This window comes from Camellia sinensis, chromosome 8, assembly GCF_055761805.1.
Source record: "Camellia sinensis isolate YWXY chromosome 8, ASM5576180v1, whole genome shotgun sequence".
Lineage (NCBI taxonomy): Eukaryota > Viridiplantae > Streptophyta > Magnoliopsida > Ericales > Theaceae > Camellia > Camellia sinensis.
The window spans coordinates 190,475,149-190,499,907 of NC_138968.1; the positions used below are offsets into that span (position 1 = coordinate 190,475,149).

The window sequence follows — 24,759 nt, forward strand, 5'->3', positions numbered from 1 at the left end:
AGGGCACCTTAAACCCTTGGAGCCTCGGCCTCTCCCGAAGAATCTCCTCGCTACGCATGATGCTGCTCAGTATTGCGCGTACCACCAGCAGACGGGCCATGCTACCGAAAATTGCTTCCGCCTCCGTCATGAGGTCCAAGATTTGATTGATAACGAAGTTATCCTCCCGCCCACCTCCGCCAAGTCCGTTACCACCCAATTATTGGATTTTGAGGACACAGATACTGCAAGTATGTAATCAGAAAGTGAACCACCTGCGGGAGGCGTCCGGTGTATTTTGAATATGGCGCCTGGCACGCATTTTTGAGTGGCTGTGAACGCTAACTTTGTAAATCCTGGCTTGGGTATCAAGTCAGTCTTTTGTTTTGAGTCTGTCTCTTTGTCTTGAGTCAGTCTTTTTGCTTAAGGGTCTGTCTTGTTGTATCGAGTCAGTCCCCTTTGTATATAATACCAGGTGATTCTGGGGTTGTCGCCTCGAACACCGTTTTGTCTTGTAATTACCCGTTTTGTTTGTGAGTCTGTTTCTGCCGAGGGGCCAGTTACACCAACAAATCTGAATGAAACAGCTGTTGCTATCTCACTTTCATGCTTGCTTTCAGCATAAGTTCCAGAGAATTTGATTGGGCTGACAGTACATCTCGCCTGCTCTCCTGCGCGCCAAACTCATTACATTAACCTAAGTTTTTCAAAAACCTCTTTTGAACACTGCGGTGATAAAAACGAAGAGGAAGAAATTCCTCAGGTTTTGCAAAACTTTGATTAAATTAAGAGAAAGAGAGGCGTGCTAAGCCTTTTAATGAATGAAATCATGCTTGTCGGCATGAGTACTGAGAAGGACCCTGGCTTGATCCAGATCGATTCCACACTATCTTCGGCGCGAGCGATTTGTCGCTTTCTTAAAAACTTTCAAAAACAAATGTTTTATGCGGCCCTTTGAAGACTTGTGTGGAATCGCTCTTGAGATTGCGCAGCCTAGGATCGCTCTCAGCCTCAAGATTCAACCCGTTCGTTTTCAAACTTTGAACCCGTTCAGAACGTTTAGAAAGTTCAACGGTCAAACGTCATGCAAGGTCTGTATGGCCAGATCAGGGGCAGCCCACGAGCAAGAGGCACCAAAGCCAAATCTGCATCAAAGGAGTAGATCTCACCAGAAGGAGCTCGTGGAGCAGCCACGATGGATTCTCCCACAAATCAGTACAACAGCCGTTCTCCTAGACACAGAGAGGCTTCAACTTCAAAAACCATTGGGCATGGACTTGTTACACTTTTACCCTTTAAGAGGCTCGCTGGGCCGAAAACCCGAAAGGGCGACCCAGGCAAAAGTTAGAGCAAGAGAAAAATACAAAAAAAGCAAAAAAGCAAAAAATACAAAAAAGCAAAAAGAAAAAAAAAAGAAGAAGAAAGAAAAAGAAGTGAAAAAAAGAAAATGAAAAGAAAAGGCTCGCAAGGTCGAAAACCCGCATCGGGCGCCTTGGCAAAAGTTAGAGCCTGAAAAGTGAAGGTTAAAATACCCGAGTGTACCTTAACCGGAACTACGTGAGGCTTGATTCCCATGTTTGGGATACGTAGGCAACTTCATCATGAAGTCCAGCCCCCAACGCTTTCATAGCATCTCAGTCCATGCAATGGTTTCGATTTCATCCCAAAGTCCAGTCGCCAACGTTTCCAAGGCGACTGTGTCCATATATTTGTTGTGACCGTCTTCGTCATCTCTGTGTCCGAGAGTTCGACCACCACCAATGAAGACTGTTTGCGGACTACTGCGGCATCATCCAAACAAGGGGCAACTTTCTGTTGCCACGAGCCGTCGTGAGCCGCCATTCAAACCAGGGGCAACTTTCCGTTGCTATCCACCCCCCTTCAAACCAGGGGCAATTTTCCATTGCCTCCGATCCGAGGTTGCGCATCTCAAAGAGTAAGTTCCATGCTCGTTGAGCATTGACTGCTTGCAAAATAGTTTTTGAAAATTTTTACTGAGGTTGACTATTTTCTCGAAAACTATTCCATTTTCCAAAACTGGACCATTGTCTTGGACCCAAAAAGGAAAATTTTCAGTGCTTACAGCCTGACCTGCATGATTTTCAAATCAAAAATCGAACAAGTACGTTGATCCGACTCTCATCTTGATCAAAACTGTTTTAGTAGAAAGCAAAAACAAAAATGGTTAAAATGATGAACTAGGGGCACAGTTGAGCCAGGCGTTCTGTCTCCCCCCCCCGTCATCGACGTACTTGCCAGAAGAGCGCTCTACCCGCCAGAAGAAATAGCCGTGAGCTAACGGTGTTGAGCATAAACCCACACCTTTCTATTTATCCATCAATCACCTCGGGGAGGGATGAAAAAATGAGAGAATGAAGAATAGAGAGGTGTAAGTTGAGAGAAAAGTGAGGAAAAGTGTTTTGAGAGAAAAACCGAGTTTGAGTGCCAGAGTGATGTGAGAATCACAAATCAGACAGGGTGGGAAACAATACCCAGATTGAACTGGCTCCTCGTGATCTGAGGTCCCACGTCCTCGTCAACGCGTCTGTATGTCGTGTCTTTTGTTTTGTTTATCTCAACCTTTGTTTTAGGTCTTTTTCGAGCGTGTCTCGTTGTGTTTAGGTCATGTACCTTCTTGTTCGAGTCCTCCCCGCTGTGTTCAGTTGTAGGCTCGATACCCCGGTTTGAAAAACCCTCATTTAATTTCAGAATTGTTTATACCCAGAATGTGGTGCCATTCTCTACATTGGAGCATGCTTCAACTCCAACCGGTTCCCTCTTCGAGCTCCATCTTGTCAGATTGGGCCGTTCACTCAAGTTTGCTGTGTGCAGGATGAACCGAATGCTGTGCTAAGGGCTGTATGCAGATTAATCCCCAGTAGAGCAAGGGCTGTGTATCCAAAATCAGGCAGTGGGTTGCTTGGGTTATTTTGCTGTTGGCTGTTTAGTTATCTGATTATTACAGTGCAAGTGTTCAATTTTCAGACAACCAATCAATTTCATTTACATTGAGGTGTAACATGATGGATTGCGATGCAATACATGAGATATGTAAATGTAACACTTTTTAAGCAAAAATCTGTTCATTTCATAATCTTTTTCAAGTACAAAGTTTTGAGGAAAACAAAATCTGCCTGCGGCAGTACAAGGTAATCTAACTACCAACAAAAAGGAAAAGTACAAGAAAGAAGAAAAACAACAAAAATCTATGTCAAGCGACTCCAAGGGCCATCAGTCTGTCCTGGTCCTCTTCTTGGACGAGGGTCCAGGAGCATCATCAGCATCGTCATCAGAGCCCGAGCTAGAACCGCCTCCGGTCTCCTCCTCCGATGACTCGGACTCCGCCTCTGCCTCCGCCTCTGACTCCTCGTCATCATCATCATCATCCGGGACTGGAGCTCGCGAGCTACTCCCGACATGAATGCGCCCCGCTTTGGAGCGGGAGAATACTCGGCCCTCCTCATCTCTCCCTCGGGCAGGGACGGAAGGTCCGGCTGGAGCACCTCCTGCCATAGGAATCTGGAAAAGAGGCTGAAAAGGTACATAAAAGGGAAATGCATCAGTATACTGTGGACAGTTTAATGGTGCAGAATGCAGTGTATGAGTACAGTGTGTGTATGCCGTAGGCAGTTTAACAGTGCAAAATGCAGTGTATGAGTACAGTGTATGAATACCGTAGCAGTTTGTCAGTCCAGAATACAGAGTACAGTGCAGAATGCAGTGTATGCAGTGTGTCAGATGCTGTGAGATCAGTGTATCAGGTGTTGTGCCGTGCATCAGATTATATGAAGCAGTGTATGAATAGTTTGAGGCCAGTGTCAGAAGAACATACCGGAATGCTGTAGAGGGCCAGAAGATCAAAGGTCCGCTGGAGCATCCCCATCATGGAGGCATTCATCTCCAATGACTGCCGGGTATACCCAGAAGAAGCCTGCAAAAGTATCAGATGTATCAATATTCTGTGGAATATCAAATAAACTGAAATGAAATGACTATACAAAAGTGCAGTAATACATACCGGAGGTAAGTCGGGGACACCGACGAACTCGTGATCAGCTGGCGGAGGGGCGAAGGGGATCTGATAGGTCGCCCCACCCTGCCCCCGGAAAGTCAGTACAGCAGGCAGGCGGGCCAACTAGCCCCCCGTCCTCCCTGAGCTCCGCCCCTGCCACGGACTCGGGCCCTCCTCGAAGCTCCCGCTCCTACCCCAGCCGCTGGCACCACGGGCCTGGCCCCCTCCGCTCGACGGCCGCCGCTCAGAGGTCGTATCAGGTACGCCTGCACGTACTCTTGGTAGTCGTCGGTGCCTCTGAAGCGGGCCTCCTCCCAGCCAATAGTGAAATCGTCTATCTGCTCAGTCGTGAGCCCCTCGGTCTCCCTCATATCCGCAGGAGGGTGAACCGAGACTATCTGCTTAGGTAACCCTAGGGTCTGGCGTAGGAAACGCTCCCCCAGGTACCAAGCCCGACAGACCGGGCCCTCCAGCAAGATCCGGAAACGTGAGGTCTCATCCGCACCGGCAAACCGGTCCCGCATTGCCGCCAGCAACGGAGCCTACGGCTGCCAAGTGATCTGAAAATGACATACAGTTTGTTATCTACTGTTTTTGAAATATGCAGTGGAAAGGCGAAACTTATATAAACTGCAAGTAAAACATACCTCGGCGGGGGTAATGGTGTCAAAATATCGGCGGAAAAAGCCGAATGTCTCTCGTGGCCGCCGGGTGCATCTCCCGTCAAAGCGGCGTGAAAAGGGGACGACCAGAGGAGTCTCTGTGACTGGTACGGGAGCGAGCCTAGGAAAGTAGGCGTAAACCCACAACTGAAAGGTAAATACCAGTGCATTTATCAGATAAAGCAGAATACAGAATAAAGCAGAAATGGCAGAACCGTGTGTTGTGCAGTGTATTGTGTACAGAGTGTACAGTGTGAGCAGTGTACAGTCAGTGTAAAGCAGAATGTATGTGTGTGCCGTGTGTACAGTATACAGCAAGTATAAAGCAGACTACAGTGTGTGCAGTGTACAGAGTACAGAAAATATAGGGCAGAAATGAAAAGCGGAGAAGAAATGTACCTCCCAAGCCCACCAATAGCCTCCGAGCAACTAGCCGCTGCCGCGAGAAGCTGAGCTCATGTATCCATAGAGGGTGACCAGAGCGGCGCCACCCTAATCATAATGCAGGATGTCCCGGACGTCCACCAGTGCGCTGAGAAGGCAGAGAGGCACGGTGTTCGCCCGGTCGGCGAAGATGGTCGTCCCGAATAAGAACATGAGGAAGCCGTGAGCGTACCTCTCCACGGCCTCCGGGGTCATCGGATCTGCATCACCGAGAGTGGGTGTAGACACCCCATTTTTGACCGACCTTAAGACTCAGACGTCACCGATTAAGCGCTTGGTGATGTTGCATAATGTGCTTGTTCAGAAGTTTCAGAGTCGCGGCTGTGAGCCCTGCCTCCGGACTTCCAAACCCTTTTCTGTGCCTTGTCTCGGTTTGCGAGCCAGACTCGGTTTTCTCCGTTTCTTTTCCTGAGGGGAGGGAGAGGTCCCGTAGACCATCTCTCAATGTCCGTAGGCTACATTTGGTGGCCGTAGGCCATTTTGCCCATTTCGGAGTCCGGTTCCCGGTTTTCGGAGCCGTCAGGCCGTGTGCCTCGGTTCGGGACCACCTAACCATCTCCGTTTGCTCTGATTTTTGGCATACATCCTATTTCATCCATTTTGAGGGACACTGAGGGCTGAGAAACCCACTTCGAGGTCAAATACAATTTTCGGTGCTTAACAGCCCATTTCCGGGACCTCGAAATGCGTGTTTTGGCCCCGGAACATTCGTTTTGCAATGGTTTTCGTTCATTTTTGGCAGGTACCTCTGTTTTATCACAGGGAAGGTCACTGAAGGGTGGGAGGCCAGCAATTGTTGCAGCAACCAGTTATCTCTCCTCCGGAGCCTCCCGGCGCCCGTTTTTCCAACTTCCGGGCTAATGTTGAATACCTTAGAGCCAGCGTTGCCAACTTTCAACCACATATCTGTGATCTACACATCTGAGAGGCCCCTAAAAGTTCATGGCCGGCCATTAAGGTCACCTGACCCTTTTGACCCCTAACTTCCGGGCTAATGTTGAACCCCTTGGACCCTTTTTCTCGAACTTTGAACCACATATCTGTGATCTACACATCTGAGAGGCCCCTAAAAGTTCATGGCCGGCCATTAAGGTCACTTGACCCTTTTGAACCCCTCTTTCCGAGCCACTGTTGAACCCCTTGGGCCCACTTTCTTGGAATTTCAATTACATGGTTGTGTTGTACACACATAGGCCTACCTCCCCAATACCTGGCCGGCCAGAAAAGATGGTTGACCCTTTTGACCCCTAGCCGGCCGGCTAGGGGGTGTGGCCGGCCGGCCACCTCCGGCCAAAGTGAGCGGCCGGCCGTGCTCTCCTCACTGTGCCCCTTCCAGCTGTGAGGCAATATCCCCCAGATATTTTCTGTATCCGGGGGATATTTTGGGAGAGAGTTTTCCTCTCCATTTGACCCCCCTTTTACACCCCCTTTCTTGACCTTATAACCAGCTGAGGACCTTCTTCTAGGGGGTTAGAAAATTTGATCTTAAGAACTCCATAGCCAACTCCATCTTCATCTTCTTCAATTCTTCAAAAACCCTAAGTCCATTAACCTCCATTCCTTCTATACCACCAAACTCTACCACCACTATCTCATTTCCAGCAGCTAGGAAGGGTTCTTGAAGGCCAAAGGAGCAGCAAATCCATCCAAGAAGCAACCAAAGTCTAGATCTTCAAGGGTAAGTTCCACTTTGATCCTTTTGACCCTTTCCTTTGATCTATTTCTAAGCCTCATTTCTTTTTGGTTTCAAGCTTCGGTCCTAACTGAAAAGGACCATATTTTGAGCTCATCATCACTTCTCATTAAGGGCTCAACCTTGTTTGAGCTCTCCATAATATACTTGCTTCATTGACCATGTTGTATGTCATGATTTTGTATGCCTTTTTTGACCTATGAGCAATTTATTTTCGAGCATGTTGTAAACTGATATGAGGCATATTTTGAGCCCCTCTTCAACATTGGAGAAGGGCTCAACATTGTTTGGTGTTTCCATATGTCACTTGTAGTTATATCCCCTATTTAGCCCCATTTTTGCATAAATTAATAGCTCTCTTTGCTTCTGTTTTTGGACCTTGGTCCGAACTGAAAGAGGTCTTATTTTGGCCTATACTTCATGTTTCATTCACACTTTTTTTCTGTTTGGTGATTAGTTTATACACTTCATGTTTTAGCACCTTTTGAGCCTTATTTTGCATCATATTTTTAGCATGTTTGTATACTGATTTTGAGGCTGCCATATACTGTAAATGTTCATATTTTTGGTCCATCTTCAGTGTTGTAGAAGGAAATTTTTCAGTTTGAGTTTTGCTTACACCACTTGCTTCTTTACCCCTCTTTTGGCCCCCATTCTTGCATGCTATGCTTCCCTTACCTATGCTTGCTGTTTGGCCATGTTCATAACTGCGAAAGTGCATCTTTTGGGACTGTCTAGCTTCTGTCTTTGCATTGCATGTCCATGTTGTGCATATTTAGTATGGCTATAGGCCATTTCGGATGCCTAATGTTGCATTTCGGGTCATTTCCTTACATTTCATGTCATTTCACTTCATTTCGGGACTGTTTTCCCCCATATTTTGTTGCTGAAATTCCATTAGCATGCTTACATATCATTTTCCATGTCATTCGCATCATTTTATCATTGCCTCGGTTTGCGTGCCCGCGTGCACGCATTTCGAGGCACTTCATTTTCTGCCATCGGCATCCGATGTGAGTGTGGCTGAGGCTCACTCATGTTGGTGTAAGCCCATTTGTCATTTCCGTGTCATTTTATCATTGCCTCGGTTTGCGTGCCCGCGTGCACGCATTTCGAGGCACTTCATTTTCTGCCATCGGCATCTTATGTGAGTGTGGCTGAGGCTCTCTCATGTTAGTATAAGTCCATGTTGCATTTTCCATGTCATTCGCATCGCTTTTGCATCGCCTCGGTTTGCGTGCCCGCGCGCACGCATTTCGAGGCACTTCATTTTCTGCCATCGGCATCCGATGTGAGTGTGGCTGAGGCTCACTCATGTTGGTGTAAGCCCATTTGTCATTTCCATGTCATTTTATCATTGCCTCGGTTTGCGTGCCCGCGTGCACGCATTTCGAGGCACTTCATTTTCTGCCATCGGCATCCGATGTGAGTGTGGCTGAGGCCCACTTCATGTTGGTATAAGCCCACTTGTCGTTTCCATGCCATTTCATTGCATTTTATCATTGCCTCGGTTTGCGTACCCGTGTGCACGTATTTCGAAGCATCTCATTTTCATCATTCTGTCATTGCCTCGGTTTGCGTGCCCGCGTGCATGCATTTCGAAGCATCTCATTTTCATTGCATTTATCATTGCCTCGGTTTGCGTGCCCGTGTGCACGCACTTCGAGGCATCTCATTTTCACCGTATCTGTCATCGCCTCGGTTTACGTGCCCGTGTGCACGTACTTCGAGGCATCTTATTTTCATTGTATCTGTCGTCGCCGCGGTTTGCGTGCCCGTGTGCACGCATTTCGAGGCACCTCATTTTTAGCACTGTGTATGTTAGGATCGCATCTTAGTTACATTTCATGCATATCATGCATATTGCATCGTGTCCGGAATAGGAGTTAGTCCGGGCACGGGAATCGAGGTACATTTCGTACTCCGAGTGACGGAATGTGTCTCAATTCCCCAGTCACCGACACCCCGGATTATCCATGATGGAGTTAGGTTTTAGCTGTAGTTTCATGTGCATTTATCCTATATTGAGTTGTGCATTTCGATTCCTCGGCCATCATGCCTCGGTATGCACGATTGGTGGCACGAGGATCGAGACATGCATATATTTGTGCAAATACATTGCTATGCCCCTTTCCTGCTCTCTGTTGTAGCAAAACCAGGAATCAGCAACCTTTTGGGGGCTTGGCACGCATTTCAAGAACAGGTGTAAACAGAGGCTAATTGGGGCATTCCGGTGGATTTCCGCGCAAGACAATCCGGACATGCATCATCCATCAGAAGCAAGGCAGTCCCTGGCTTGCACGCCAGTTTTATTTGCTTTCTTAGTTAATTCATTAATTAATTAGGATTTTGTAATATTTTGGACTGTAATATTCTTTTATTCGGGACTGTAATATTGGGACTGTATATTTATTCGGACCCTCTCTGTGAGGGCACAACTGTAATAAGTGTGGGTGAGTGTGATGTATGTCTTCCAACCCCACGTCTTTCTCCCTTTTATTTATCCGCTTTTTTATGGTTAGATTAGGGCATATTTTAATTAGCATAAAGTATGACAGCATGTTTGCATCATTCATCTGTATTGCATGCATCGGGCTCGGCGCATCATACTAACTGCATTGTACTTTCAATACCAAGTTGAATACATGTTAGTTGTAGCATTTCATATGCCATCTTAGAATAGCCGAACCTACTATAGTTGCATTTTGCATGTGTTGCATTAGGCATTTCTGTACACTTAGGATCATGCATGATTTCTAATATAGTTTCTATTTTGGCTTGGAGTACTCGGTGAGTTTTATGCTTTAGCATCCTTGCATGTGTGTGAGTGAATGCCATGATAGTATGCTTACCATGAGGCTATGTGCTTATCTGATATATCTGACTGAATGCCTGTGGGTGAAGGTTGGGTATCTGAATTGGAATAAATCATCAAATGTTTCAAAGCCTACCTGCGGGTAGCAAACCATTTTCAAAAAACGAACATGAAATGTTTTGTTCCAATTCAGGCGATCCAGTCTATACTTGTATGCTGTGCGCATCACATAGTAACCTAGGCTAATAACCGGAATAAGAACTCACAATGTTTTCAAAAATTGATATCATGGTTAGTAGAGGCCGATCTTTGATCGGGCGAGCGGGGGTGCTCACGAAGTGACCTTCCCCAATCGTACCCAAGTTCCCGAGCCGAGGCAACTTTGGTGATGACGGACACGTGGCCTTTTGGCACCGAGTCAGGGTTTCCTAAATTTCCCATTAATAAAAACATTTAGGTGGCGACTCTGTATCTGGCAAAGCAGTCCATGTTTGGCACTTCTTTCAAAAATCTGTTTTCTCAAAACGATTTGCCGGATTTGGACTCTTTGGTTCAGACTTAGAACCGTGACTAACGACAAGTCGAGTCCGAGCTGTAGCGAGGTCCCCCGCGGGCCTGTTACAGTTTCTGGCGACTCTGCTGGGGATTTAGAGAACTTGACTCGAACTCATGATATCTGTTTTTGACTACACTTGTGTGTTTCTTTGCATTGCATTTGCATTGGTGCGCCTAGGACACCGTGTTTGCCATCTGCTATTCCTGAACGGTTTGCCGGAGGCTTGTCTTGTCAAGGCATGACCATAAGGCTGACCGGTTGTGGGCTCTGCCAGTATGGGAACACAAACCCCGGTTTTACCGGGGCACCCTTTTTGACCATTCGACCTAGTGCATATTCGGATCCATAGTGACCATTCCAAATTAGGACAGGTTGCTTACCCGTTTATAGGTTGTTTTGAAACCGCTATGTGCATAGTGAAACCTTAGCTCCTGACAAAATAGGACAGGGAAACCTTACCCCAACATAGGGGTGTTTTGGCTCTCACTTATCTGTTATGTGCTTTAGAGTGCGTCTCTACAGGAATGCATGTATCGGTATATGAGTTTGGGCATCAGGCCTGCGGGCTTCAGTTCAAGTATCGGCAGTATCAGGCCTGCGGGCATCAGATCAGTATATGAGTTTGAGTATCGAGCCTGCGGGCATCAGTTCAGTATTGACAGTATCAGGCCTACGGGCATCAATTCAGCATTGTCAACATCAGGCCTGCGGGCATCAGTTTTCTATTACGGGTATCAGGCCTGCGGGCGTCAGCCAGTATTTGAGGAATATTTATCTGCGGATATCAGATTCTGTTTTAGGGAACAATGATACAGGGATGATAATCAGTGTTTGAGGACAGTGTATACTTCAGCTTATTGACTGTGTGTTGATTATGCCCGACTATGTGTCTTGCATTTTATTTTAAGCTGTTATGCTGCCCGTTTATCTGTTTATTTATTTCCTTTTCGCTTTATTTATCTTTTGCTAGGTCAGTTTTAGCACGATTGCTTCCGACCCAACAGGCATTCCCCAAGCACCTTGGACGCGAGGTCGTCGGCTCCACCGATCTGAGGATCTAATCGACGGACAGCCAGTGTTCCATTCTTTACCCCCTGTTACAAGAAGGAAACAAAGGAAGCGCAGTACATCTGAATTGAGAGCACCAGAACAGTGGTATCCCCCACCAGTGGACAGTTGGACTGAGATCCCCCTTGAGACAAATCTGTCAGTAGTTCAGACAAATCAAGACAGTATGACGGCACCAACAGGAATTGAGGAGATGATGCGCCAAATGCAAGAAACTATGCAGGCCATGCAGCAAGATGCCGTTCGCCGGGATGAACTCGCTAAGCAACAGTCTGAAATTATGACCCATCAGGCTGAGCTGATTACCAGACTGCAACAGCAGAATGAGGCATCTGCTTCGCAACAAGTCCCTCCCCCGGCAAGGGCCCCATTACCTGAGAAGGCTCCTGCCGTTCATGACGTTCCTCCGAACACCCAGAATACCGTACCAACCATCCAGACTCTGCAAGAGGACACAAGTCTTCCAACGGGGCCAACTCCGCCCCCGATTCCACCACAACTGTCCAAGGTCCATACACCCAATCACCCGGACTCTCCATCCGAGCTCGAGGTTGATCAAACAGCTCTGAAATTGAGCAAACTGGAGAAACTTTTTAAGAAATCCCAAGGAGCTAAGGCTATGCCGGATATCGGAGATGGATATACCGAGGAGGCCGTGACACTCCCCGATAGGTTCAAAATGCCACAAATAGACCGTTTTGACGGGACTGGTGACCCCATGGTTCATATCCGACTGTTTGCGGATGTCTTGCGGCCAATGGGCCTTACACGACAACAGAAGCTCTCATTATTCGGCCGAACCCTGTCGGGTGTGGCCTCCCATTGGTACGCAAGATTATCGGATGAGGTGAAGAAAAACTGGGATGAGATGGCTGAGGCCTTTGTCACACAATATTCCTATAATACGCAGATCGAGATCACAACCCGTGATCTAGAAACAACAAGGCAAGAGCCTAAGGAATCTTTCTCGGACTTTGTGATCCGGTGGAGGGCAAAGGCGTCAACGATGACTCTAAGGCCCACTGACAGGGATCAAATTCGGATGATTGTGCGCAATCTCCACCCCAAGCTGATGCAAAGAATGATCGTAGTCCCCTTTCCTACTTTTGCAGATTTGCATGATATGGGGGTCCAAATTGAAGACGCTATGAGACAAGGTCTGTTTGACCAGGACAGAGAACAACCGAGGAGGACGTTCAATCGTGGCAACAATGCGGGCCCGAGTGGCGCTGCTAATACAAGAGCCTCGGAAGTTGGTATGGTCACCACCACTCCCCCTCCTCCTCCAAGGCCCACAACTGCCACACCCTTCTCCGGCGCGTCCGGAAGCAATACACGAACCGATAGATTCCAACCTCGGGGCCAAAGAGCATTTACCCAATTATACATGCCCCTGTCCAAGGTTCTCGGAATACTGATCAGGAAAAACCATTTGAAACCCCTGGAACCCAAGCCATTACCAAATCCACTCCCTCCCTCCTTTGACTCATCGAAATACTGCGCTTATCACCAACAACACGGTCACGACACCGACCGTTGTTTCAGATTACGTCATGAGGTCCAGGATCTTATTGACAAACAGGTGATCGCACCCCCAGACAAACCCAATGTCACAACCAACCCTCTCCCACCACATAACCAACCTCCCCCTCCCAACAGAATTAATTTCATCCAGACTGGGGTCGTGTCTTACGATCCTAGCATCTATATTACGCCCACCCACCTACCCAAGCCGGAGGTGCTCCTCCCCGCTTGCACTGACCTTTTGTGCATGGTGGACGTCTCCAAAACCCAATCGGAGCCGGTGGTGGTGACCATCGAAGACAAGGCAGGGCAGATTTTAGGAAAGAATGAGTCTGTTAAATCTGGGACTGGGCAGAATTTTGCTGAGGGAGCTTATGATCCGAGCAGGCACATCCTATCAACGAGCCGAAGTGGGCTAATTGTAGAATTTCCCGAGACAGGAGAATTGTGCATGATCCGAGAGGATGGATCTAGGCTATGGGCAGATGAGCCGACAACCATAGAAGAGGACTTTGCTAACTTGCAATTTCGCGATGATCAGGAGTTGGAGGACGCGTCCATTAACTGGAATGATTATGAGGGATCAGAGGAGGCCACTGGATGGCTTGAAGATCAACCGGATGCAGTGGGGGAAGCCCAACCAGAACAGAGCCCGGCAGGGGCAGAAACATCATTTGTGGCCGGAACGGCCGAAAATCAAGTTGTACCGCCGGAGAGCGCCGGTGTTAAGAATTCCGCTCAGGACATGGGCATTACGGATGTGGGAACTGTTGAACAAACAACTGTACTGACGCAGTTGGAACAAGCAAAGTTTGAGGAAGCTGAGAGAGCCAGAAAGGCGAAGGGCCCTGAGGGGACCGGAAGTGCTGTGTGCACAAAGACAGACAACGCTGCGAGCATTTGGACAGAGAGCACTGAAAGTGCGAGTAGACTGGAGCCGGACAGATGTCTGTTGGCTGCCAGCGGAATGTGGTGGGAAGATGACGATTTGTGTCTTGCCCACACCGATGAAGACTGGGGAAATGGCCAACCAGATGATACTTGGTATCTTGATGAAGTGGACCACATGACAAGAAGTGGGCGGTACTTCAAGCCCCCACACTTAGACCAACCCGAAGCATCCGGGAAAGACAGAGAAGTAGAGAGACAGAAGGAGAAGCAGATTGAAGACGAGGCTGTGTTGAAACAATTAAAGAAAATACAAGCAGACATCTCCATCTGGGGACTGCTAATGGCATCACGAGTGCACAGGGAAGCTGTCCTATCTGCCATGGACAAGTCGAAACTTTCTATAGACACCACGCCTGAACAGCTGGTTGGGCTGGTTTTTCCGGGAGGAGGTTCCCCGGCATTAACTTTTTCAGACAAGGAGCTACCGCCTGAGGGCGCAAATCATAATAAGCCTCTCTACATCTCTGTGGAATGTAGAGATAAGTGGATACCGGTGGTACTTGTTGATACCGGGTCTGCGATTAATGTCTGCCCGACCAGAACGGCATATGCAATCGGGTTGAAGCCCGTAGACTTCGTCCCAACCACCCAAGTGATCAGAGCATACGACAATACCAGCAGAGAGGTGATGGGGACTGTTAAAATTCAAACTAAGGTTGGTCCAGGACAACACAGTATCGAATTTCATATTTTGGACGTTCCCGCAACCTTTAACTTACTTTTGGGGCGACCGTGGTTGCACCAGGTCAAAGCAGTCTCTTCCACCCTTCATCAAATGCTGAAATACCCTCACGGGAAAGGGGTAGCAATCGTTTTTGGAAATTCATCGATCCATCCCCCGCCAGAGGTGTCTACACCCGTCTTGGAGATCGAACACGGCACGGAGGATGTGTTTTTGTCGGGGTTCACTTTGGCCGAGGCTCAAGTGGTGCAGAATGTCATGGCTGCAAATGAGGGCATGTATGTCAGTGCACAATCTATCTACCTCATGAACAAGCTAAAACATACCCCTGGGATGGGATTAGGGAGAAGTGGCCGGAAAGGCGTCTCAGTGTTGGCCGAAGTGCCGCACAATCCTCACGCCTTTGGACTGGGTTATCTGCCCACCAAGGAGGATTGGGTGAGGAAAGGAAAAGAAATGGCCGGAAGGGCCAGGGCAAAGAAGGCCGGGAAGCCATTTGATTTAATGCACAGGCCCATCTGGGGTACCCTAAACGGACGTTTCGTCCGGGAGGGGGAAGATTTTCCATTCTGCGGCTTCCCGGAGCCATGGCTAAACGCGAAGGGGGAGCGCGTGCCTGGTTTTGAAATCTTCTTCGACATACAACTATCTGGGGATGACGTTGCCGAAGCGCAGACAGACCCACCAACTGAGACTGAGCAGTGTGAAGCAGTGGATCCTGAGAGTACAGAGATGGAAATGGGGGTAGCACTGGCGAGTCTACTATCAGATCCTCCGATCGGCCAAGAGTGCTTGGGGGATAACTCTTCGGTTTCTGTGATTGGAGATGAAATAGCTGCGGGCTTTCCAGCGTCGATCTTGGATGCATCTATCGCACCTTCTCTCATCTGGCAATATGAAGAAGGCTTTTTATCTAGCAGTTCCGGGTCAGGTAGTGAGCCGGAATCTGATTCTACCGAATTTTCTGCGTCGGAATCAGATTCCAGCTCGACTGAGTCTGAGTCCGGTATTCTTGGGGGTGATAACCCGGATACCACAGTCCTGTCTAGGTCGTCTTTTTCATTTTCTTTTGAGTCTGTTGTAACAGAGGAACCTGACGGCTTGGAAGTATTTAATGAGAATGATGTGGATGTGGTTTCCGAGTATTTTTCTGTGTCTTTGATTTATTGCTTAAATCAGGATTTTCAAAATTTTGATGAAAATAGCGAGGAAGAAATTCCTCCAGTTTTGCAACGATTAATTGATCAAGAGCAGGAAAGATTTGTTAAACCTTTAATCGATGAAATCACTTCTGTGAATATTGGTACTGAGAAGGACCCGCGGCTGGTCCAGATCGGGTCCACGTTGTCTTCAGAGGAGTGCGAGCGCTTAGTCGCTTTATTAAAGGATTTCAAAGATGTTTTCGCGTGGTCCTATGAAGACATGCCTGGAATCGATCCTGAGATTGTACAGCACCGGATCCCTCTTGATCCAGAGGCCCGCCCTGTCAAACAGAAACTCAGAAGGATTCGCCCGGACTGGGCCCTCAAGATTAAGGAAGAGGTCACCAAACAAATTGACGCAGGGTTCCTGTTGGTGTCTGAATATCCAACTTGGTTGGCCAACATAGTCCCGGTGCCAAAGAAGGACGGCAGAATTCGGGTCTGTGTAGACTTCAGGGATTTGAACAAGGCCAGTCCGAAGGACGACTTCCCCTTGCCGCACATCGATGAATTGGTGGATTTCACGGCAGGACACGCCTTGCTTTCGTTTATGGATGGTTTCTCAGGCTACAATCAGATAGTAATGGCACCCGAAGACCGAGAGAAGACTGCGTTCACTACCCCGTGGGGGACATATTGTTATCGAGTGATGCCATTCGGTTTGAAAAATGCTGGAGCTACGTATCAACGGGCAGCAACTACAATATTACATGATATGATCCATAAGGAGGTCGAAGTGTACGTGGACGACATGATTGTCAAGTCCAAAGATAGAGAGGGCCACTACACCGCCTTACAAAAATTCTTTCAAAGGATCAAAGAGTTTCGGCTGCGACTGAACCCCCAGAAATGCACGTTTGGTGTTACAGCAGGGAAGATGTTAGGGTTTCTGATCACACAAAGGGGCATCGAGGTCGACCCTTCCAAAATCAAGGCCATCTTAGAAATGCCACCACCAAGGACTGAAAAGGAGGTGCGAGGCTTTCTAGGTAAAGTGCAATTCATAAGGCGGTTTATTTCTAAACTAACCTTGACTTGTGAACCACTTTTTGGTCTCCTGAAGAAAGGAAAGAAATTCCAATGGGACGGCCGATGTCAAGCAGCTTTTGAGCAGATCAAAGAGTACCTACAGAACCCACCCGTGTTGTCACCGCCAGAGCCGGGGAGACCGTTGATACTATACCTTTCAGTAACTGAGACCACCATGGGTTGCATGCTTGCGCAGGAATCAGAAGACAAAGTAGAAAGAGCCATCTACTATCTGAGCAAAAAGATGTTGGATTACGAGACCCGCTATACACCGCTAGAGAAGGCTTGTTTGGCCTTGGTATGGGCAACCAGGAAGCTGCGGCACTACCTGTTAGCCCACTCTGTAATGTTGGTTTCGCGTTTGGATCCCATCAAATATCTTTTCGAGAAACCAGCACTTACAGGTAGGCTAGCTCGTTGGCTGCTGTTGCTCTCCGAATTTGATTTGAAGTATGTGACGCGCAAGTCAGTAAAAGGCAGAGCGGTAGCGGAGTTCCTTGCCGACCACCCGGTTGAGGGGGATGAAGCGGTTGAGTATCTATTCCCAGATGAAGCCATTCTGCACGTCGAAGATGAAACTTGGACAATGTACTTTGACGGAGCGTCAAACCAGTATGGGTATGGGATAGGGGTGTTGCTGATAGCGCCTGATGATTCCCGTATTCCTTTAGCATTCAAGCTCCGGTTCAAAGTTTCCAATAATGAAGCAGAGTATGAGGCATGTATTGCTGGCCTAGAAGCAGCCCTAGAACTAGGGGCGAGACGAGTGGACGTCATTGGGGACTCGAACCTCGTTGTGTCTCAAGCAAAAGGAGATTGGAAGGTCAAAGAGGAAAGGATGATAACCTACCACCAAACCTTGGATTTGTTAATTCCTCGGTTTGAGAAGCTAAATTTCACCCACCTCGTAAGAGAGAACAACAGGTTTGCAGATTCATTAGCAACTCTATCTTCTATGATAGACATCCCGTCCGGAGTCCGGATGCGTCCAGTCATTATTGATCAGAAGTTTGCGCCAGCGTACGAGTCGATTTCCGCCATAGATGAGGTTCAAGACGGCAACCCCTGGTACTACGACATCTGGAACTTCTTGGAAAAGGAGATATATCCACTAGGGGCAAATGCCAAGGATAAGAGGGCTGTCAGAAGAATGGCTGCTCAGTTCGTTATCTGCGGGGGAAAGCTGTACAAAAGGGGTCATCTGGGAATGCATAAGCTCTGCGTAGAAGCCGAAGAGTCAAAACGCCTGATGGAAGCCATCCATGGGGGGGAGTGCGGTGCACACATGAATGGAGTAATGCTGGCCAGAAAGATCCTCAGACAGGGCTACTACTGGTCAACCATGGAGGAGGATTGCATTGGTTTTGTTCGGCGATGCCACAAATGTCAAATTCATGCAAATCGCATGAACATCCCACCGTCAAAACTATACAACATGACTTCGCCGTGGCCTTTTTCAGTCTGGGGAATTGATGTGATCGGAGCTGTTACCCCGAAGGGGTCAAACGGGCATGAGTTTATCCTGGTAGCGATAGATTATTTTACAAAGTGGGTCGAGGCCCAATCATACGCAGTGTTGAAGGCGTCGCATGTCGCAAAGTTCATCAGGAACAACATCATCTGTCGCTACGGGGTGCCAAACGAAATAATTTCAGATAATGGTTCCCACTTCAAGAAAGAAGTGATAGACTTGTTGGAGAAATACAATGTGGCTTTCCATAAGTCCTCTACATACAGGCCGCAGACCAACGGAGCGGTTGAGGCCGCCAACAAGAATATCAAGCATATACTACAGAAGATGGTGGAAACCTATCGAGATTGGCCAGACAAGCTGCCATTTGCTCTGTGGGGCTACAGGACTTCAATCAGAACTTCTACTGGAGCAACTCCGTATTCATTGGTCTATGGAATGGAGGCTGTTCTACCCATTGAGATTGAGGTCCCATCATTACGAGTATTGGCTGAATGCCGGATAGCCGAAGCAGATTGGCAGCGAAGCAGATTCGAAGAACTCATGCTCTTTGATGAAAGAAGACTGAAGGCACTGTACCACATCCAAGGCTATCAACGCAGAATCGCCCGGGCTTTCAACAAGAAAGTTAAGTCCAGGAATCTGAAAGAAGGAGATTTGGTGCTCAAAGACAACCGAGCTCCCATCCACGACCCAAGGGGCAAGTTCAAACCCAATTGGACTGGTCCTTATATCATCAAAGCTATCTGGTCAGGTGGGGCTGTGGTTCTGATGGATCTAGATGGCTTGGAGTTCTCACAACCGATCAATATGGACAAGTTGAAGAAATACTATCCTTGAGAGGCTCGCTAGGCCGAAAACCCGCAAAGGGCGACCTAGGCAAAATTCAGAGCACAAAAAAAAAAAAAAAAAAAAAAAATTTAGAAAATATAAAAACTGAGCTCGCAAGGTTGAAAACCCGCAAAGGGCGGCCTTGGCAAAAGTTAGAGCGCAAAAGGAGAGTGAAAATACTCGAGTGAACCCAGGCCTGAACTACGTAAGACTTGATTCCCATCTTTGGGATACGTAGGCAGCTTCGTCTTGAAGTTCAGTCATAAACTTTTCCCCGATCAACTTTGTCCAATTCGATCATCTCAGTCATCTTTATCTATCAGCGTTTACCGTGATCTCCGGTACAGTGCTGTTCAAACTAGGGGCAACTTTCCGTTGCCGCGACGGTGCAGAGTTACTCAGACAAGGGGCAACTTTCCGTTGCTTTGGAGTGCCGCATTGTTCTTCAGACTAGGGGCAACTTTCCAGTTGCAAGGATCTGGGGTTGTGTATCTCAGTGACAGATTTTCGGCATGTCCAGTTCTGATCCACATCGAAAATGGTTTTGAAAAGTTTTAATAAAAGTTGACTTTGTTCAAATCAATCTTTTTATGACTTAGACCATTTTTGGACCAAAAGTGGAAAATTTTCAGTACCATAACTTTCAATTTCATTGATTTCAAAATAGAGTTCTCCTGCTCTTGCATTACAATCGAGGTTGCTTTTTAGTACAATCATAAAGAAAACTTGAAAATACTAATAAGCAATAAATTTGGGGCATAGTTGAATCAAGTATCTCTGTGTCCCACTCCAGAGTTGGACGGGATATCTGATGCCAAGCTGGGCCCAACTTGTACCTCCTTTTTTGAGCCAATCCACATATTCATCTAACAAAGCGCAACTGAAGGTTGAAACAGGGGCCAGAAACTCTCTAGTCCTCCATGCCGTGGCATGTCTCTGGCCGGCCAGCTCCCATGGATGACTGGCAATGTTGCAGTGTGTCCCCTCGGCCTTGTCTTGCTCTTCGAAGGAGAACTCCAAGCATTACCATACAACAGGAGAGCCGAAGGCCTTCATTTCAGACGCGTTCCGATGCCCAGATCGTCAGAAGTACACCTTTTGTTTTTGAGCTTTTTGCTTATCGAGTTGTTGTACTTTGTTTATCAGTTGTTTGTCGAGCGGACGTGTTTTGTGTTTTGAGTCCTTGCTCTCTGTTTAAGCAAATTTTGTTAAAGTCTTGTTTGTTTGCATTGTTGCTTTTTGCTTATCGAGTTGTAAACTTGCTAAAGATTCTGTTATATCTTAGTAAGTTGGGTTGTTTAGTTTGTTGCGTCGGTTCACTACCTGATTTGGTGATTACAATGCGCATTACCATTCAAATTCATTTCTTGTGCAAAACAAATTGATGCGATACGATACTAAAAGTTCAAAATACAAACACCTTTTCAAAAGCTATTTCATTTCATCATGCTTTACAACGAACAAAAGGTACAGGTTTTACAAAAACAAAACTGCCTAACAATGTGCAAAGTGCTACAAACTACTAGTAAAAAGAAAAATAAAGCATGGAAATAACAACATCAAAATCCTCGGGAACGGGAACGAGAAGCCCGCCTGGTCCTCTTTTGTGGAACAACCTCCACACCATCATCAGAGTCGGAGCTGTCGTCCTCAGGATCCTCCTCAGCCTCGCCTCTGTTCCCCGAGCCAAAACCGGAGCCTCCCTCCTCGACAGATGTCTCGAACTGACGGTCGGTAGCCTCCTCCTCCTCCTCCTCATCAGACTCCACCTCCACAACATGAGCCCTGCGTCTGCGGACAGGTCCCCCTCGAGCTCCTCGAAATGGCCTAGATGGCCCGGCTCCTCGGGAAGGCCGAGATGACCCCTCCCCCTGATAAGGCCCGGATGGCCCAGCTCCCTGATAAGGCCCAGATGGCCCAGCTCCCCAATGAGGCCCAGGTGGCCTGGTCTGTGGCTGACCGGACCATGAAGGCATCTGAAAACAAAGAGTTCAATTCAAATACATCAGTCCGAATATATACATCAGATGCAGATACAAGCAAAAGCTACGTAAAGTGGGTGCATGTAAATACAGTGTACAAGTGAGGTGTGTGTCAGATGTGCTCTACACAAGTAGTCTATCGATGCAGTAGAAATCAGCATGTCATCAGAAGTATGATAAATGCCAAAAACTGAAGGGTACCTGAATGCCCGCAACAGACAACTGTGCCTCCCTGCGTAGGACCATGCCCTCGAGTGTGGCCACCAGCTCAACCATCTCCTCCATGTACCCTCGCGATGGCTGCAAAAATGAGTTCATAATCATCAGTGAACAAATGAGTATTTAAACATCTGAAATGATGAATGACGAAAGTGGAGCGTACCGGCGGTGAGTCCGGATCAATGGCATATCGATCACTGGGCATCCGAGGCTCTAGTGGAACTGGAATCGGAGAGCTAGTCCCATACTGCCACGCCATCAACTCAGTAGGCATATCTGGCCATCCCAGATGAGGATGAATCGACGGGTTCGGAGGAAACGGTCTACTCCCACCTCTAGATGCGCCAGCCCTGCTAGAAGAAGGGATGTCTGTAGCCCGAGCCTGAGCCTGATCCGAGGATGACATACCGGCAGGTCTCATCATCGGAATACGAGCTTCTGTCAATGGAGGCATCAAATATATGTGACGATAGGTGGCGTAGTCCCCCTCCGCAACATATAACAAAGCATCGCTGCCTAGCATGGCGCCGACTACCTCTGAGTAAGAGAGCCCGTCAGCGGTCCGCATACTAGCCGGAGGTACCGCGGGAACATCCTGGGAAAGATACCCCCGTACCTGGCACAGAAAGCGCTCCCCCAGGAACCAGACTCTGCCGACTGGCCCTTCGAGCAGGACCCTATACCGGGAGATGCCTGATGCTCCGGTATACTGAAGTAAGAGATCATCACCCAGAGGTGCCCAAGGCTGCCAAGTAATCTGCGGATGATAAATGTATAAACCAATCAGAAAACGAGAATATACAGAGCAAATCAAAGATGAAAATGAAAAGAACTGAAAGTTCTGAAATACCTCTGAGTGTCGCACAGTGTCGAAGTACTGTCGCAGGCGAACCAGGGTCTCTCGAGGCCTCGCCCGGTGCGGGCCCTCAAAAATCAATGAATATGGGGTCACGGGAATCCCCACCACCTCCAGCACTGGGGCTAACGATGGGAAATATACATAAGCCCATAACTGAGAAGAGCAGTGCAGAATGTAAATACGAAATGCTGAGAGCAAAATGCAGACTGTAAAAGTACGATGTGTGTGCAATGTACAAGTAATGAAGAGCAGAAATGTAAATCGAGGGGACAGAAAGTACCTCCCAAGCTCTCCAGTAGCCGCCAAGCAAATCGCCCCGCCCGCGGGAGGTCGCGCTCATGTAAAAGTAGAGGGTAGCCAGGCCAGCGCCACCCCAATCATATCTACTGACCTGTGATAGGTCGACTAGAGCGCTCAACAGATATAGCCCAATGGTGTTCCCTCTGTCGGCGAACAGGGTAGTCCCGAAGAGGAACATCAGGAAGCCACGAGTATACTGCTCTGTCTCCTCAGGAGTCTCGGGCATCATCTCAGCCCGCCGAAAATGGGAGGAAAACCAAGTATAGCGGACTCTCCCAGAGACCCTGTCAACAGGTGGGCGAGCCCCCAACAAATACATCCAGGCGGCCTCCCACTCACCCATATCCTCATCGTATGGGATGGCCCAACCTCCGACATCAAGGCCGGTCAATACAGCAAAATCAAAAGGGGTCATAGTCATGTCCCCGGTAGCAGAGAAATGAAAGGAATTAGTGGTGTCCCACCATCTCTCTACCAAAGCTGCCATCAAGGTCCTCCTGGCAGGACAGCGTGACAACCCGGCGCAGAAGGGCCCAAACCCTGCCAAGTCTACCAAACCCCTGACGCCCTCCGGGAGCTCAGCATACCAATCCCGTGCCATGGTAGAACCATACCCTCGCACACTGCGGGAACCACCCTGCATTCAGAATGAATATATGTGTCAATAATGAAATAAATGGGCTGTGTGCCAATAAGATGAAATGGGCTGTGTGCCGACGAAGTAAAATAAACTACATGCAAATTCTATCTACCTGGGCTGCGTGTTCAGAGAATTTGAATTTTGGGCTGCGTGTTCAACTTTCAGTTAATTTGTGGGCTGCGTGTTCACTATCTACCTGGGCTGCGTGTTCAGAGAATTTGAATTTTGGGCTGCGTGTTCAACTTTCAGTTAATTTGTGGGCTGCGTGTTCACTATCTACCTGGGCTGCGTGTTCAGAGAATTTGAATTTTGGGCTGCGTGTTCAACTTTCAGTTAATTTGTGGGCTGCGTGTTCACTATCTACCTGGGCTGCGTGTTCAGAGAATTTGAATTTTGGGCTGCGTGTTCAATTTTCAGTTAATTTGTGGGCTGCGTGTTCACTATCTACCTGGGCTGCGTGTTCAGAGAATTTGAATTTTGGGCTGCGTGTTCAATTTTCAGTTTATTTGTGGGCTGCGTGTTCACTATCCACCTGGGCTGCGTGTTCAGAGAATTTGAATTTTGGGCTGCGTGTTCAATTTTCGGTTTATTTGTGGGCTGCGTGTTCACTATCTACCTGGGCTGCGTGTTCAGAGAATTTGAATTTTGGGCCGCGTGTTCAACTTTCAGTTAATTGTGGGCTGCGTGTTCACTATCTACCTGGGCTGCGTGTTCAGAGAATTTTTGAATTTTGGGCTGCGTGTTCAACTTTCAGTTAATTGTGGGGTGCGTGTTCACTATCTATCTGGGCTGCGTGTTCAGAAAATTTAAAGTGTGGGCTGTGTGTTCACTTTCGAATTCGGGCTGTGTGTTCGACAAATCAGTGTTTGAGCCGTGTGTTCTAATGTGGGCTGTGTGTTCGCAATTAATTAATGAGCCGAGTGTTCAGAAATTCAAGTGTTGAAACTACATGTTCAAAGATGTAAGGAAAGTACTATGTCACAAGCTAAATGTTTAAGCATGGCAAGGGTGCGAAATGTAAAAAAACAGAAGATGAGGTAAATACCTCTCGGGCCTCGTGAGAGAGATGCTGCTCCGGCTCTCTGAGAAGCAGATCCGCAGGTGCTCTCTCTTCGAAACTGGTAAAATGACGGAAAACGGCACGTGGAAGAACGTGTACTGGTGGACGATACCTCCCGGGAATAAAAGGGCGAGTCCTCGGAGGTAGGGTCATGGGATCGAAGTCATCACCGGCACCTGAAAAGCCTCCACCGTGGGGAGAATTGCCCGCCATGTTCAAGAATCTGCAAAAGGGAAGCAAAAATGAGCAAAATGCGCAAAAATTGGAAAAGTCAACAAAAGTCAACTCTCGAAAAATAAAAAGTCAACAAAAGTCAACTCCCGAGAAAATATTCTAAATATTAAGATGAACTTACCTCAAGTGTTGAAAATGCAAAAAGAAGCTCCGAAGCCGGAATTTAATCGCTCCAAAGTGTTTAAAACTAAGTGTTTTTACGAAAACAATTTGCGCGAGGCGTTGGAAAACGCGCGTAAAACTCAAAACTGGAGAGAAAAGCGTTGAAAGAGGCAAGGAATGAAATGGGGTTCGGCTGCTATTTATAGGCTTCAAGCCTTGGATGAAATGCATGCAAAAAGGAGGCAAAAAGACGAAAATGCCCCTGGGAAAAGGGCACGGCCGGCCGGCCTCTAAAAATAGCTGGCCAGCCATCTGCTTTTTGCAGAAATGGCCGGCCAGCCATTAGCTTTTTTAGAAAACGGTTGGACACCCCCCCTTGGGAAGATAAACGGCCGGCCATGCTCCCCACATACTCACCTAGCTCTCTGCAAATTTTGAGGAAGA

The 24,759-nt window shown here is 47.8% G+C and overlaps 1 protein-coding gene across 1 annotated transcript; it reads right to left on the reverse strand.

The window, feature by feature from the left end:
• Positions 1-20,323: 20,323 nt before the first annotated feature.
• Positions 20,324-23,026, reverse strand: LOC145796769 (uncharacterized). Its single transcript, XM_082881917.1, has 5 exons — positions 22,260-23,026; positions 21,971-22,132; positions 21,284-21,877; positions 21,103-21,201; positions 20,324-20,895 (listed from the first exon to the last, which is right to left on the reverse strand). Exons 1-5 carry the CDS (start codon positions 22,920-22,922, stop codon positions 20,479-20,481), a joined length of 1,935 nt encoding a protein of 644 aa, XP_082738043.1. The 5' UTR covers positions 22,923-23,026; the 3' UTR covers positions 20,324-20,478.
• Positions 23,027-24,759: the final 1,733 nt, after the last annotated feature.